General features: G+C 56.0%; 1 protein-coding gene across 4 annotated transcripts in view; it reads left to right on the top strand.

The window, feature by feature from the left end:
- Positions 1-13,798, top strand: part of PDGFRB (platelet derived growth factor receptor beta) — a 34,678-nt gene that overhangs the window by 9,982 nt on the left and 10,898 nt on the right. For 2 of the 4 annotated variants that reach the window (XM_072873704.1, XM_072873703.1), the window contains exons 1-16: positions 1,681-1,811; positions 3,035-3,117; positions 4,466-4,543; positions 6,061-6,357; positions 6,805-7,074; positions 7,361-7,488; positions 7,822-7,996; positions 8,591-8,783; positions 8,995-9,110; positions 9,653-9,779; positions 9,942-10,153; positions 10,919-11,013; positions 11,286-11,418; positions 11,839-11,943; positions 12,053-12,163; positions 12,544-12,697. In XM_072873704.1, coding sequence (XP_072729805.1) covers positions 1,696-1,811; positions 3,035-3,117; positions 4,466-4,543; positions 6,061-6,357; positions 6,805-7,074; positions 7,361-7,488; positions 7,822-7,996; positions 8,591-8,783; positions 8,995-9,110; positions 9,653-9,779; positions 9,942-10,153; positions 10,919-11,013; positions 11,286-11,418; positions 11,839-11,943; positions 12,053-12,163; positions 12,544-12,697 — 2,393 coding nt within the window. In that variant the 5' untranslated portion in view covers positions 1,681-1,695. Of the gene's footprint in view, positions 1-1,680; positions 1,812-3,034; positions 3,118-4,153; positions 4,351-4,465; positions 4,544-6,060; positions 6,358-6,804; positions 7,075-7,360; positions 7,489-7,821; positions 7,997-8,590; positions 8,784-8,994; positions 9,111-9,652; positions 9,780-9,941; positions 10,154-10,918; positions 11,014-11,285; positions 11,419-11,838; positions 11,944-12,052; positions 12,164-12,543; positions 12,698-13,798 lie in introns of those variants that run through there. The other 2 variants (XM_072873706.1, XM_072873705.1) reach the window with 2 other exon arrangements.

Raw genomic sequence — 13,798 nt, 5'->3', positions numbered from 1 at the left:
GTGGAGGAGAGGCAAGAAGCGTGGTCTAGGCATGCCTGGGAGGAGGGCAGTGGACTGGGACGGCCTCCTTGACATGGATGCCTGTCTGTGTAGATCTGCCGTGGTTTAAGGCATTAGCAGGGCTGGAAACGGTCCCATCCCACGTGATCCGTGCTTGGGGATGGGCAGAGCTGCGCGATGCTTGTGCCAGCAGTGGCTGCCATGCGTGCTGAGATGCTCTGCCAGGAGCACTGCACCGTACACATGCTGGGAGCAAGCGCAGAAGGAAGGGGGCTCAGAGGTGTGGCAGGACATGCCAAGCAAAGTCAAAGGAAATTCTTGCCTTGTTACCCAAGAATAGTCAAGACTGAGCCCACACAACATATTTTGAGCATTAGCAAAGGCATCTTTGGATTACTAGCATCCTTAAACAAGAGATAGGTCTGGAGTGGGGGAATGACAATAAATCAATAAGGTTTGGTGATGCTGGAGCTCCTTAGTGAGGCACTGCGAGGTAGGAGGAGTGGCAGAGATGGTGAAGGAATGGTCCTCCCTAAATAAAGGTGGGACCATCCCCAGCAGAGGCTGGATATGGCTCTTCCTTGTATCCAAAACCCTGGGCGTAGCCCTGCTCCCGCTGCAGAAATTCCTGTCCAAGTTCATCAGCCACAGAGGCATCAGCCCCCAGCCACCGCTCACAGCAGTAAGCGAGGGAGTAGGAGAGGAGGCGGCGGAGAAAGCTCAGCTGTCATCAGATTTGGGATGCAGGAGAAATGGGAGCAGGCTGCTCTGGAGAAGCTGCGAAGTCATGAGATGGGGAATCATGAGACTTGAATCCCGGTCCTGGCGCAGCCTTGGTCCTGCTGCGTGGCCTCGGCCGTGCTGTTTGACCTCTCTGCTCTGGCCCTCTCGCCTGTGTCCTGCCTGTCAGAGCGTGGCTCCACGGGCCGTCAGAGCCTGGGGTGCCCTCTGCACAGCACTGCTGCTGCTCAGGGATGTCAGGGGGCCTCCATTTATCCCATCGCCCCACGCAACACGCTGCGAAAGCATGAGGCCAGAGGTGTACAAACTGGCTTTCAGCGGTGCCTGGCCCCAGCCAGCTATGGGATGCTTTCCTTTCACCAGCGCGGCAGCGGGCTGGGAAATCCGACAGCCCTGGAGCTGGCTCAGCTCTCCCTCGTCTCGCCTGCAAACGCCTCTCGCTGCTCTCCGCGTCCGGAGGAGGAGGAGCGGCCGCTGCGTGCATTCCTGCGGCCACGCGTGCAGCGTGCCAGCCAGGCTGATGTGATTACAGAGGAGAGATAAGGACAGACAATGTGGCTGTGTCACCGGACAGGGACAGTCGCTTGTAGCTGCGTCTCATTTGGACTCAAAACCCTCCCAGACATTCACGGTCCTGTGGTGCCCAGCTCCCGGCCTCGCTGGGCAGCAGCGTGGAGGCGAGCAGAGACGTGGCGTGCAGGCTGGCAGGGAGCCATGGTCCCCCGCAGCGCTCGGCAGAGCCCCAGCTTGGCCCCAGGGACCCAAGCCCCCTGGAGATCGCAGCCACCCCACAGGCATGTGGGGCTGAGTGTGGGCGCGGGGCTGCATTGCCCAGCCAGCCCAGCCTCCCTGCGAGCCAGCTGACCGCCTGTCTCCTCTCCCAGCCAAATTCCTCTTTTAGAATAATAAACAGTGCAGCTCAAGAGAAAAGCTCCCTGCCCTGCTGGGCCAGGGATGGCTTGCCCTCGCATCACGGTGCTGGAGAGGGGCAGAGGGAAGATCTCTACTCGTGCTGGTGGGGAGGAGAGGATGGTGATGGAGAGCTGGGACTTCACCTCGGCGGCTGCAAGGTGGGAGGCTGCCGTGGAGCTGCAGGGCTGAGTGAAGGGTGCTGGACGTGGCATTACTGCAGGACCTCCCTGGCCTCCAGGCATGTGCCAGGACGGGTGGAGGCTTGAAAATGCTCAGGTCCTGGCCCGTGGGAAGGATGTAGAAGTCTGAGGGGTCCGTGGCACCCTGCTCACCCATAGGGCTGGGAGGAGACAATCCAAGGCAGCTGAGCATCATGTAGGTGCCTGTGTTTGGGTCCCTGGGTGGGATAACGTCTGGGTGCCTGCTTTTGGACCACTGAGTGAGGCTGCACCCACCTCAGCTCCTCCTTGTCTGGAACTCATAGGGTGCATCTTATTGCTCTTGCTGAGAACAAAAGCTGAGATTGAGGAGGGAAACAAGTGCTCTCAAGGCTGGCAGTGAGCTGGGTGCATTTGCAACCCTTGTGAAACGCCTCTGTGCACCCACATGTGCAAGCACACGTGTCCCCGTGACAGGGAGAGAAAGGTTTGTACTTCTGCTAGCCAGGCTCTGCGTGCATCCTGCAGGACAGGCAGAGCTCAGCATCTGTGAGCGTGCCTCTCGCCCTGGCCAGAGCAGACAAACAAGGGAGAGGTCACCACTCTTTGCGAGACGTTGCCACCCTCCCACTCTGCTTGGGAACCATCTCCAAGAGAAATGCCTTTCTGCAAAACCAGCAGCTTTATTAAAACCAGCTATGAACACAGGGGAGGCAGCCAGCAGCAGCAGGCAGAGGCTGCAGGGCTCTCACTGCTCACTGAAACAACACCCGTGCTAGCCCAGCACCAGCATGCACCCACGTCCAGCTCCCCGGCTCTGGCAGAGCAGTGGTTGCCCCATCAGTGATCCTGCAGAGATCACCGGTGGAGTGAGGAACCTGTCTGTGTGGGTAGAGGAAGCCAAGATCTTGCCTGCAACGGGACTAACAGTGACAGCCATGAAGCTGGACAGGCAGCTAAAAGCTGGGCATGAGCTTGGGAAGACCTTAGCTGCTGGCAGGCAGATATTTGGGGGGAGGAGCGAATACAGCCTGGCTTGTGCATGCAGGCAGGGAGGGATGAAAGGAGAGGATCTCACTTGTCCTTAGAACCTTGAACATTGAATAAAGGACGAGTCACACACCTCTGTAAAGGAGAATTGGGAAACAAAGCTAATTGTTCTCATGGCAGTGCCTTGGGGGGCAGCGAGATTAGGTTGTCCATCCTCCTCCTCTCTCCTGCAGGTTGATGCTCTCTGAGGGTGGGTGCAGTGAGGACACATTCATTTACAGCCTGAGTTTCACCTCGGTCCTTTCAGCTCTTCCCCGTAAGTGCTCTCATGCCCTCTGGCAAATGCAGAAGAGAGGAGTCACGGAGGGGTTTTCTGGAGGGGGGAGAGGAAAGCTGCTGAATAAGCTGGAGACCTGGAAGGATTTGCTGGTAGATCAGACTTTTGTTGAGCCAAAGCAAGAGAATAATAAAAACATCTGACAAGCGCACGTCATTTAAAAACCATTTCCTCCTTAACATCAAGCAGACCAGGAGGCCACGCCAGGGCCAAGAGGCAGCAGAGCCGCTCAGTAAGAGACCGTGCCTGGGGCCAGGTCAGCAAGTCCAGATTGCCACTAGCCGTCCTCGTGCCTGGCAAGCAGCTCCCCAGAGCACTGTGCCAGCATCACAGGGGCTTCTCCTTGGGGTCTGCCTTGGGAGCAGGTTCAAAATATCTCTTGTGCTGGGAGAGGGGAGGTGGCCCAGCGGCAGGGCAGGAGCTCAGCCCTGGATTGCAGCGTGGCTGAGCCGTGAAGCTCAGCTCCATGCAGGAGCATCCCCAAGTTCAGGACTACCGAACTCATTTCCCCCCAGCTTTGTCCAGGCACAGAGGAAGCCTTTCCCCTTACTCTTTCCCTTTTTAGCGTCTTCATTTTGCTTTTCAGAAATACTCATCCCCGCCCCTGCAGGCGCGATGGGGAGGGTTACCTGTCACTCCAGGACACGGGGGACAGACCCCACTGCTCTTAGGGAGCTCTGGCCTCGTCTCTTCTGTGGGCTCTCGGTTTGCACCAGGGAGGGTTGAAAGCGCTCTGTGGAAAAGATTTCTTGAGAAATGTTAAAAGGGCTTTTTACTTAAAAAGCCCTCTTAAATATTCCCTTAAAATATATATATTTAAAAGTTAAATACAAGAAACTCGGGGTTTTGTGGCATTTCTTTGGGCTTGTTTTATTTCATTTGAAGGAGCAGAAAATGTGGGAGGGTTGGAGGGGCATCTGTTTTCTAGCAACTTTTATCTCACTGGGACTGAGGGAAGCAAAAACTAAGGGAAAAAAAGGCAAGCGGTAGAGCAGAGGGAGGGAGAAAGGCAGGGCTCTGCAGCGGGCGGAGCGGCATTTCTAGCAGAGATGACCAAGAGTTGACACAACTGCTGGAGCCTCCAGCAAAATCCCTGTTTACCAGCGGGAGATGCTTTAGAAACAGCTCCTTCTGCAGATCCAGCGTGAGGGGGAGCCAACCACCCTGCCGGGAGGGAAAGGCTGAAAACTGGAGAGATGGGAGGTTTCTGAGGTGGAGAAGGGAGCCCAGGGCTCAGGCTGGGGCTCGGGGACCCCCCTGCCTGGGGCGGCCGAGGGACCCCTCCTCTGCCGGCAGTGCTGCGCTCATCCCGCTTTGCTCTTGGCAGGATTCAGCCACCAAGCCACAGAGCCCGCCATGCTGAGCCCCTCTCTGAAGACATCTCTCTGGCTCCTCATCCTCACCGGTGAGTGCTGTGGCTGGGGAGGATTGGGCCCTGCGCGGGGATGCTGCCCTGGGATGCTCACTGCAGGGCAAGGGGGAGGAAAGGGGCAATGCCATGGGGAGGCACAGGGGTGCACAACACGCTCCAGGCACATCTGTCCCTCCTAATGACTCGGGTCCGTGGGCTCATGCCAACCCAATCCTATGGCGGGGTGGATGTGGAGTCCCCACCCGGTTCATGCTGATGCATGGCTGGGTGGAAGGAGGAGACCTTTGCAGAGGGAGCACTGCCAGGTGTGCCCAGCCCTTAGCAGACACCTGAGAACCCACATTAGCTGGACATTACGGACACCCCCACAGCCAGAAGGATTCAATCGGACTCCATATATCCAATAACCCCCACAGCAAGGCAACAGGGCACCTGGCTGTATCTGGGCTGTTTACAGCATTGCTGTGAGTCCCTGGGGACTGTCCCCAGCTGCCCTGCCCACCGGTGGGGACGCCGGGAGGAGCACACGTCCCAGCCCCACTGGGACATCTGGGCAAAGGGTGAAGCAAGGAAGCTGGGGGAGACACGGGGAGCCATTCAGGAAGACCTTGCCTGCTCTATTGCTTCCAAAGGATTTCCTGCAAGGTTTTGCTTTCATTCCTTTTTCACTTTCTTGTAAACTGACATTGTTTCAGCCTCATCTGTGTCCCGTCTGACACTGTCCCTGTGGAGAGGCAGCCAGCAGAGCAGGGAATTGCCTAATCTCCTCCTCTCCCCCTTTCCTGCTAAATGCATGGCTTTTCCAAGCCTTTGAAGGTGCAGCTGAGACCTACCTCTGCCTTTACAGAGACAGGCTCATTTTGGGGTCAGCAGTACTATCTATACTGCCAGCTCCCCGGGCCATCTAGACCAGCTCACAGGATGCATAAAAGCCAAGAATGTGGGCAAATGTGTGGGGGAGGCCCAGGTCACCCCCATTTCCAGCCCCATCCTCACAAAGGATGTCCTTTGGGCTGGTGCAACAGCATCACAGCATGGCTGCCTCCCAGCACAGCTCTGTTCACACCCACAGTTTCAACGGCTGCCCCAAATCCCCCTCGAGCCAGCCTTCTGCTCCTCACTGCCCAATGACACTGGGCAGCGTTGGGTGGCACTGAGGGTGCAGTTACCTCGCAGAAGGGTTGGACGGGGGCAGACATAGTTAAAGCATAAAATGGGGGGGGGGTGTCTCCACCCAGCATTGCCACAGACAATATGGGAAACTTTGAATGTTGCTAAACCCCGTGATGTCTTATTTCCTCTCCAGTAAGGGTTTCAGGAGGTACAGGGAATGAAGGGTGACCCACCAAGGTCTAGGTCGACAGGACATTTCTGAGGAGAGCGTGTGTTTGTCAGTGGTGGCTTACACCAAGGACAAATCCAGGAAGGTTATTTTTCAGTGTAAAGGCTGATGCTACAAACCAAATACATTGGCATGAGGTTGTGCTCCAGCATGCTTCTCCTTGGATTTCAGAGGAATCTAATTTCGTCTCATCTCCCTCCTCTCCTAGGTCTGCTGGAGGTAACGTCTGGGGGCAGCGGGCTGCACATCGAACCCGGAGATGCTGAGCTTGTCCTCGGCCTCCACAGCACCTTCTCCCTCTTGTGCTATGGGGACGCCGCCCTGGTCTGGGAACGGGAGGGTCAGTCCCTCGCCGCCTCGCTGGAGCACAGGGATGGTGTCTTCCTCAGCAATCTCACCCTCAGGAACGTGACGGGCCATCACACCGGGGAGTACGCGTGCACCTACAGCCCTGACCAGGCTCCAGAGCCAGCGGAGAGGAAAGCCCTGTACATCTACGTTCCAGGTAGGGGACAGCATGGCCTTGTCTCTGTATTTCCACAGGGTTTAGCAACCAGGAGAAAGAGGGCTTTGAATCATTGTTCTGCCTGCAAGCACCTGGCCTCCCAAAATCCTCCCTCCCATTGCAGGAGGGCCCTCATGGCAGGTCATCTGGCTATGGCACGTCTCTGGTATGCGAGGTCATGGGAGAGGCCCATGTGTGTGGTGTGTTGGCGCAAGCGGTGGGGGAGGCAATGGTGCTGGGCAGCAGTGTCTGGGTCTCTCTCACCCTCTCGGGAGAGGTTTGGCAAGCCCGTAACACGGCAGCTCTACTTTGCCATGGGGAGTAAGGGAAAAAGTATCCCACCAGTCTGGAGACAGAGCCCTGTGTTGGAGCAGTCCTGGAGGAGCACAGAGCAGCCCTGGTTCAGCTTCAAGAAGCTTTCTGTGACCAGCTTTCTCTCTCCCACAGATCCCTCCCTGGTCTTCCTCCCCACAATCACCTCCGAAGAGGTCTTCATCTTCATCACGGGCTACACAGAGGCCGTCATCCCATGTCGTGTGACCAACCCGCAGATGCAGGTGACCCTCTATGAGAAAAAGGTGGAGAACCCCATCCCAGCTGCTTATGACCCACAACAGGGGTTCAAAGGCTTCTTTGAGGATAAGACCTATTTCTGCCGGACAATTGTGGATGACCAGGAGGTGGATTCAGACACCTTCTATGTCTACAGGATCCAGGGTGAGCTGCCATTGTCTTAGCATACCTGTGCACATGCTGTGGCTCTTCCTTCAGCCCAGTAGCAGGGGACGGTAAAGCTCTCCTCCTGTCTCCTTAGTGGTGCCCCTGATCAGTTTGGAGGCTGAATTTAGTCCTGTCTCCATTAGAGAATGGGTTCTGCCAAAGTGTCAGCTCCATCTCTCAGGGAAGAGACTTTTCAGTGGACCAGTCCACCCAGGATAAATGGACTGGGTGCCCACTCGTCCATTCCTTCATTATTCATTCTTTCCTTTCACCTTTCCCACAGTCTCATCTGTGAACGTCTCCATCAGCGCAGTGCAGACCATAGTGCGTCAGGGAGAAAACATTACCCTGATGTGCACTGTGAGCGGCAATGAGCTAGTCAACTTCGACTGGGATTATCCCCGCAAGCAAGTGAGTGCTCCAGCCCCACAGGCTCCGGGCAGCAGCTCTAGGCTTTGCCTGGATGTCCCATGGCAATCACTCATCAATATCCTGGGTGAAGCTTCATTGGAAGCTTCACTGGAAGCTTCACCCCATGGCAGAAGCTGTGGGATGCTGCTGCTGCCACACAGGGAGGCTTGATGGGGAGATCCTTGGATTAAGGCTGTCTGTCTCAGTGGCCTCGGATCAGTGCATGTTCCCTGTCCCTGTGGCAGCCAGACTGGGGTGAGCCTGGCTTTGTAGCTCCAATGGCAGAACATGCTCTTGACTTCTCAGACGGTATCTTCTGTCCCCATTGTGCAGGCAGGGAAGGCTGTGGAGCCGGTGACCGACTTCCTGCCTGGATCCACCCATGAGATCCGCTCCATCCTCACCATCCAGAATGTGGAGCTGGAGGACAGCGGGACCTATGTCTGCAACGTCTCTGAGGGCTACCATGAGAAAACAGATCGGAAAGACATCACGGTCCAAGTGATCGGTGCGTTGCTGCCCACGTGCCCAAAGCCAGCAAACCACATGGGTGTCCAGGCAGGATGTCCCAGGGTGACACCCTCTTCTCTCCACACAGCCTCCAGCTCTCTCCCCTCCTTGCCTCTGCCGTTAGTAGCTGTGGCAAAAAAACAACCCTCACCCCAAGTCACCCCTGCCCACTTCTTGGCTTCAAAACATCCCAAACCTCCCACCACAGCTTTTGGGACCTTTTATGACACTTGAGGGTGTGGGTGAGAGCTCTTCTGCACTGTGCAGTGCCAATGCACTGTGAGGTCAAATTGTCACCTCCCATTTGCATCTGTCCTTCTTTCGTGTAATTTGAAGGAACCTGCCCCATCTCTACAAGATAACAGCCTTTTCCCTGCATGCTGCCTGCCCCATGAGCTCCCCTGCTCCAAAGTGTGGCTCTGCACCCCCACTCCCCTTGGACGCAAGCCTGAAGCCTTGAGGGATGGACCTGGAGCTGCCCCACCACTTCTGTGTGCTCAGGGTGTTTTGTTCCAGATCCATGTTTGTCCAAAGGGCTGGAGAGGGGTCTTTTTTTATCTCTGACCCCAATATCCCTCCTGCCCTCTCTCAGAGCGTGGCTTCGTGCGCTTCCACACCCGCCTGCCCAGCATGGTGTACGCTGAGGTCCACAAGAGCCACACCATCCAGGTGGAGGTGGAAGCCTACCCGCAACCCAGCATCATGTGGTTGAAGAACAACAAGACGTTGACCATGGAGAGCAGCAGCGAGTTCACCATCACCAGCAGGAACCTGTCAGAAACCAGGTGAGGGTCCATCACTCCTCACTGGGGTGCAGGGAGGCGATAATTCACAAAGCAAGCTGCAAATCACTGGTTGGACATGGGTTGGTGGTTGAATGCCTTTCTGTGAGTGGATTTCGAGCCTGCCTCAGTTGGGTGGGAGCTGGTCGCCTCCAAGCATTGTCAGTCCTCAGATACCTTCCCACACCCTTCACTTGGGGACTGTCTCCTCCAGGTACCAGACGGCTCTGGTGCTGGTGCGGGTGAAGCAGGAAGAAGGAGGATTTTACACCATCCGGGCTTCCAATGAGGACGATGAGCAGGAGCTGTCCTTCCATCTGCAGATAAATGGTGAGGATGGGCATGCAGACATGGGGCTGAGGAGTGTGGGGGCAGTCTCAGAGGATGGCTCCATCCTTTGCCACAGGACCCTCAGGCTGAAGCCCTTACTCCTCTGACTAGAGCTCCAGAGTGGTTTTAGTCAAAAGAAGAGCATTAAAGCAAGAAACCTGTGATCACTTGAAATATCTCACACATGGTCTGAGAGCAAGGGGGACAGGGAGGCAGTGCAGACACCAGCAGCTTGGCTTTCATGCCTTGGCCCAAGGTAGTAGATGCAGAGATGGGTGAGCAGCTCTGATGTCCAGAACTCTCCCCTGTGCTCGCCTCTGTTCTCTAAGTAACCTAAATGTGGACAGGTCTCCTTCATGACCCCCTCAAACCTTTCTCTTTTTGTTGTTAGGTTTCAAAAATGAAACACAATTGCTGTGATGAGTCCTACCTCACTGTCCCCTCATCCCCAGGCCATGTTAGGGGTACAGGGCAATCATGTTCCCCTTCCATCCTGCAGTCAAAGTGAAGGATGAATTCCCACCAGTGTATCTTGGTTTCAGTGCCAGCTAAAGTGGTGGATCTCAAGGAGAACAGCAGTGCCAGCAGTGGGGAGCAGACCGTAACATGCTCTGCTGAAGGCATGCCCCAGCCAGAGATCAGCTGGTCTACTTGCAGCGACATAAAATGGTAAATGGAGTGATGGACCCCGTGGGAATGGCTGGGCTCTTGCATTTATTAGAATAGTAGACTAATATTTTATTGCATCCTGCTGGCCCACAAGCCCAGGCATCCCATGGTGGTGTGTGGTCCCAACTGCCTCACGGGTGCCTTTATCCTCCCCCGGGCCAGGTGCAGCACCAAGGGGCAGCCCACCCGGCTGCTGGGGAACGAGTCTGCAGAGATTGGTCTGCAGACCAACACCACGTACCATGCGGAGCTGCAGGTGTACCGCGTGAACAGCACCCTGCAGCTGCACAGGGTGGACGAGCCCCTGCTCCTGAGATGCACTGTGCAAAACTTCCTGGGCACCAACTCCCAGGACATCACTCTGGTCCCACACGGTGAGTGCTGCGGGAGGTGTTTGAGCCGGCAATGGGGAGCTAGACTTTCCACACTGTGCCACCAGCATGGAGGTGCTAGGAGGCAGGACTGTCCTCTGATGGCTGCAGTCCTTGAAGGCAGGAAGCCTGGGTATTCTGCCCAAAACGAAGCTTCCTTTGGGTTGGGCAGGAAAGGTTGCTCCAGGAGGAGTCTGGAGCCCTTATGTCCACTGGCCATGGACATCCTCTTCCCACCACTGGCAGGGTCATCCCTCCAGGGAGGCAAGATGAGAGTGCCTGAGCAGGTCCCCAGTGTCTTGTTATTAGACTGTGGGTCACTAGATGGTGCCACGGACTCGAACATCCATATGCTGAACATCCCAAATATGAGGAAGGATGGTCTAAGCCCAGGTCCGGAGCTGCCAGCTCTCCCCCAAGCAAACCAGCCCCTCTAGCTCCTTACACCCTGCCATGATCAAACCTCTCCCAAGGCAGCAAGCCCTTCAACAGGCTGTAACAACCCATCACCCCGTTATCCCTGGGGTGCTGGCCCTGCAAGTGCTGGGCAGGTCTGCCCAGGAGGAGAGCACAGGGACTGCCCCTGCCCAGAGGAGAGCTCAGGGTCAATGTCTGGGGGGAGGTGTGTAGCAGGAGTGGGACGGTGGCTAGAGGAGGAAAGGGGAAGGGTGCAGGGATCCCTCTGTGCTGCTGTCCCCTCCTTTCCCCAGGGTACCCAGGCCATACAGGGTTGGAGGAATCTAACTGCTGTCCCTGTTACCATTGTAGCCTTGCCGTTCAAAGTGGTCATCATCTCTGTCATCCTGGCCTTGCTGGTCCTCACCGTCATCTCCCTGATCATCCTGATTGTCCTGTGGCAGAAGGTAAAAGAGGAGAGCGTTCCCAGCTGCCACAGTGGTACCCCCATGTCAGGGTGGCTGGGAAAAGCAAAGCTGTGAGCTCCTGCTGGTGTGGGCCTGACAAATGTCCAACCCATTCCAGGGACCATTGCCCCTCTGGGCGTCTGTAGGCTAGATGGGGCACGAGGCAATGGCTGCAGGAAAAAAACTCCCTGACAAAGCCCATCCACATCCCCCATGCTCTTCCTGGCACTCAGCCTCTCAGATCTCTCTTTCCCCTTTGCTCCCCTTTCCAGAAACCTCGTTATGAAATCCGCTGGAAGGTGATTGAGTCAGTCAGCTCCGATGGGCACGAGTACATCTACGTGGATCCCATGCAGCTCCCTTACGACTCCAGCTGGGAGGTGCCCAGGGACAAGCTGGTGTTAGGTAAAGGCTATGCAGCTCCCACTGATGGACCCCTGGGGTCCTGGCTGTCTGAGGGTAATGGGTTTGGGATCTCCAAAAGAGACCAACCCAGAAAGGGCACAGAGATCCCTCAAGATATGATGTGGTCCTGGGACAGCTCCCCATCTGGGAGCATGGTGGGAAGCCAGTTGCTCCCCTTGGCATGAGTTACTGGGTTATTCCTGGCTGTCCTTTCCTGAGGCTGGAAGCTCCTTCCCTTCCCAGCCAGACAGAAACCAGCCCCAACAACAAACATCATAGCTCACCACCACCTCCATGCCCACCAAAATGACTGCAGCAAGGCTGGTGTGGTTTCAGGCAGAGGACTTGTCTTTTCCAAGCTCCTTGCCTCACCTCTCCTCAAGGACTATCACCAACCTTGTCTCCTCTGTTTCTTTGCAGGACGCACTCTTGGCTCCGGTGCCTTTGGACGCGTGGTGGAGGCAACAGCCCACGGCCTGAGCCATTCGCAGTCCACCATGAAAGTAGCAGTCAAAATGCTCAAGTGTGAGTTGTCCCCACACCATACCTTTCCCCCATCCCAAAGTTGTGAGGCCAAACGGTGCCCATGTGCTCCCCTCCTCACCCTGCCGCTCACACTGGCTTTCCCCAACAGCCACTGCCCGAAGCAGCGAGAAGCAAGCCCTCATGTCCGAGCTGAAGATCATGAGCCACTTGGGACCTCACCTCAACATCGTCAACTTGCTGGGGGCCTGCACCAAAGGAGGTAGCTGAGCCCTGGGCACCTTTTCTCCTCTCCCTGCTGCCCTGGGCTGTGCTGAGGAGGAGAACCGTTCTCAGAGAGAATAATTCCTATTTTCTGGTTCAGAATGATACACTCTTCCCCTAGGAAAGCCCTGTGGGGCTCCGAAAGCCTTTCTTTCCAACCTGATTGAAACTGAGAAGGCATGTTTCTGTTAACCCCCACCTCCCTCCCCAAACACAAATTTCAAATTCCAAAAACTCTTGATACCAGAAAGATGGCTTTTCCCCCTGGCCTTGCCTAGATGTTCTGCAATCTGGTAATGTCCCTGTGGAATGAAATTCGCTGCCCCAGGGAGCGAGCGGGGCCAAGGCAGGGCTGACACGGGTGCTCTCTCCCACCAGGGCCCATCTATATCATCACCGAGTACTGCCGCTATGGGGATCTGGTGGACTACCTGCACCGCAACAAGCATACCTTCCTGCAGTCCTACGGAGAGAAGGCACGGCGAGAGGCAGAGGTGTACGGGAACACTGCCAAGGAGGATCACGTGCAGAGGTAGCAGCACTCTCCTCCTCCCTGGTACTTACCCCATCCTAGCCCCGATCAATGAGGAAGGCTGGTACTGCCAGGAAGGATACCTACATTGCTTCCAGACCAGTAAAATAAATGCTGGCCCAGCACTGGGACACAGTTGGCCCCTTTCTTACCTTGTGAGACTGGCCCATGTGCCAACCAGCCACCTCCAAACAGCTCCTGGCAGATGGGGAGTTAGCAGAGGCAATCTGTGTGTCCTGGAGGCTGAGTCTGCTAGCACACACACCAGCTGCTCCATGCCAGTTGGGAATATTCCCTGGCATCGTTAACTTTACTGGCATAGCCACAGCTATACTTTGTGTACAGAGACGAAGGGTTTCCCAGCACGTCTTAACCCTTGGAGACCTCAGCTCTGCATTTTCAGGGCAAGTCACATCATTGCTACTGAGCCTAAGGGAGAAGTACTAGCAGGAGTGCAGTTGCACAAGAGGTGCTACAAGGAAAAGGAAATGGTCCTTCATCCAGTTGCCAGCTGTAAGGGATGCAGGCAGATCAGTGCACAGGAACAGTCCCATGGGAAGTCAGAAAGCAGCATTTCCTTCTAGCACACCAAAACAATAGTAAAGTAGAGCAGTGTTAGGACATCAGCACAGCTGCTCCCTGTGCTTTCTGCTTGAAGGCAGCTGAGATCCTCCTAAGCACTGAGCACAGCCTCCCAAGACCGTGGGGACGTGCCCAACAGCTCTGGCCATGCAGCTGGTTTCCCTTGCCCAGCACCATTACGTGGAAGGCCTCAAGATGCTGCTTCCCAGATGCAGTTGTTGCTCACTCAAGGGAGAGGTGCTCAAGGGTGCAGATGTTTGCTGATCCAAACTGGGAAGGTTTGACTGTGGACAGAGGATCGTGTCCTGCCCACTCAGTTCAGCCTTTTCCAGGCCAGTCCTGGCCAGCCTGGGAATATGCACGGCCAAGGTGGAGGGTTTTGCCTGCCCATTCTAGCTTGGGTCTCCTGCCCTCCTGCCCTGTGGGTACCTGTGGAGGTGCATGGCCCTGGTTCCCCTTCCTGCCCTCCCCCGTGCCAAGCTTGTGTGCTGAGCCAAGCCTGTGCTCTGCCAGGCAAGG

Source organism: Ciconia boyciana, chromosome 9 (genome assembly GCF_034638445.1).
Source record: "Ciconia boyciana chromosome 9, ASM3463844v1, whole genome shotgun sequence".
In the NCBI taxonomy this organism is placed as follows: Eukaryota; Metazoa; Chordata; class Aves; order Ciconiiformes; family Ciconiidae; genus Ciconia; species Ciconia boyciana.
The sequence above is the reverse complement of the archived record's forward strand: the minus strand, read 5'-3'. Positions and strand labels throughout refer to the sequence as shown.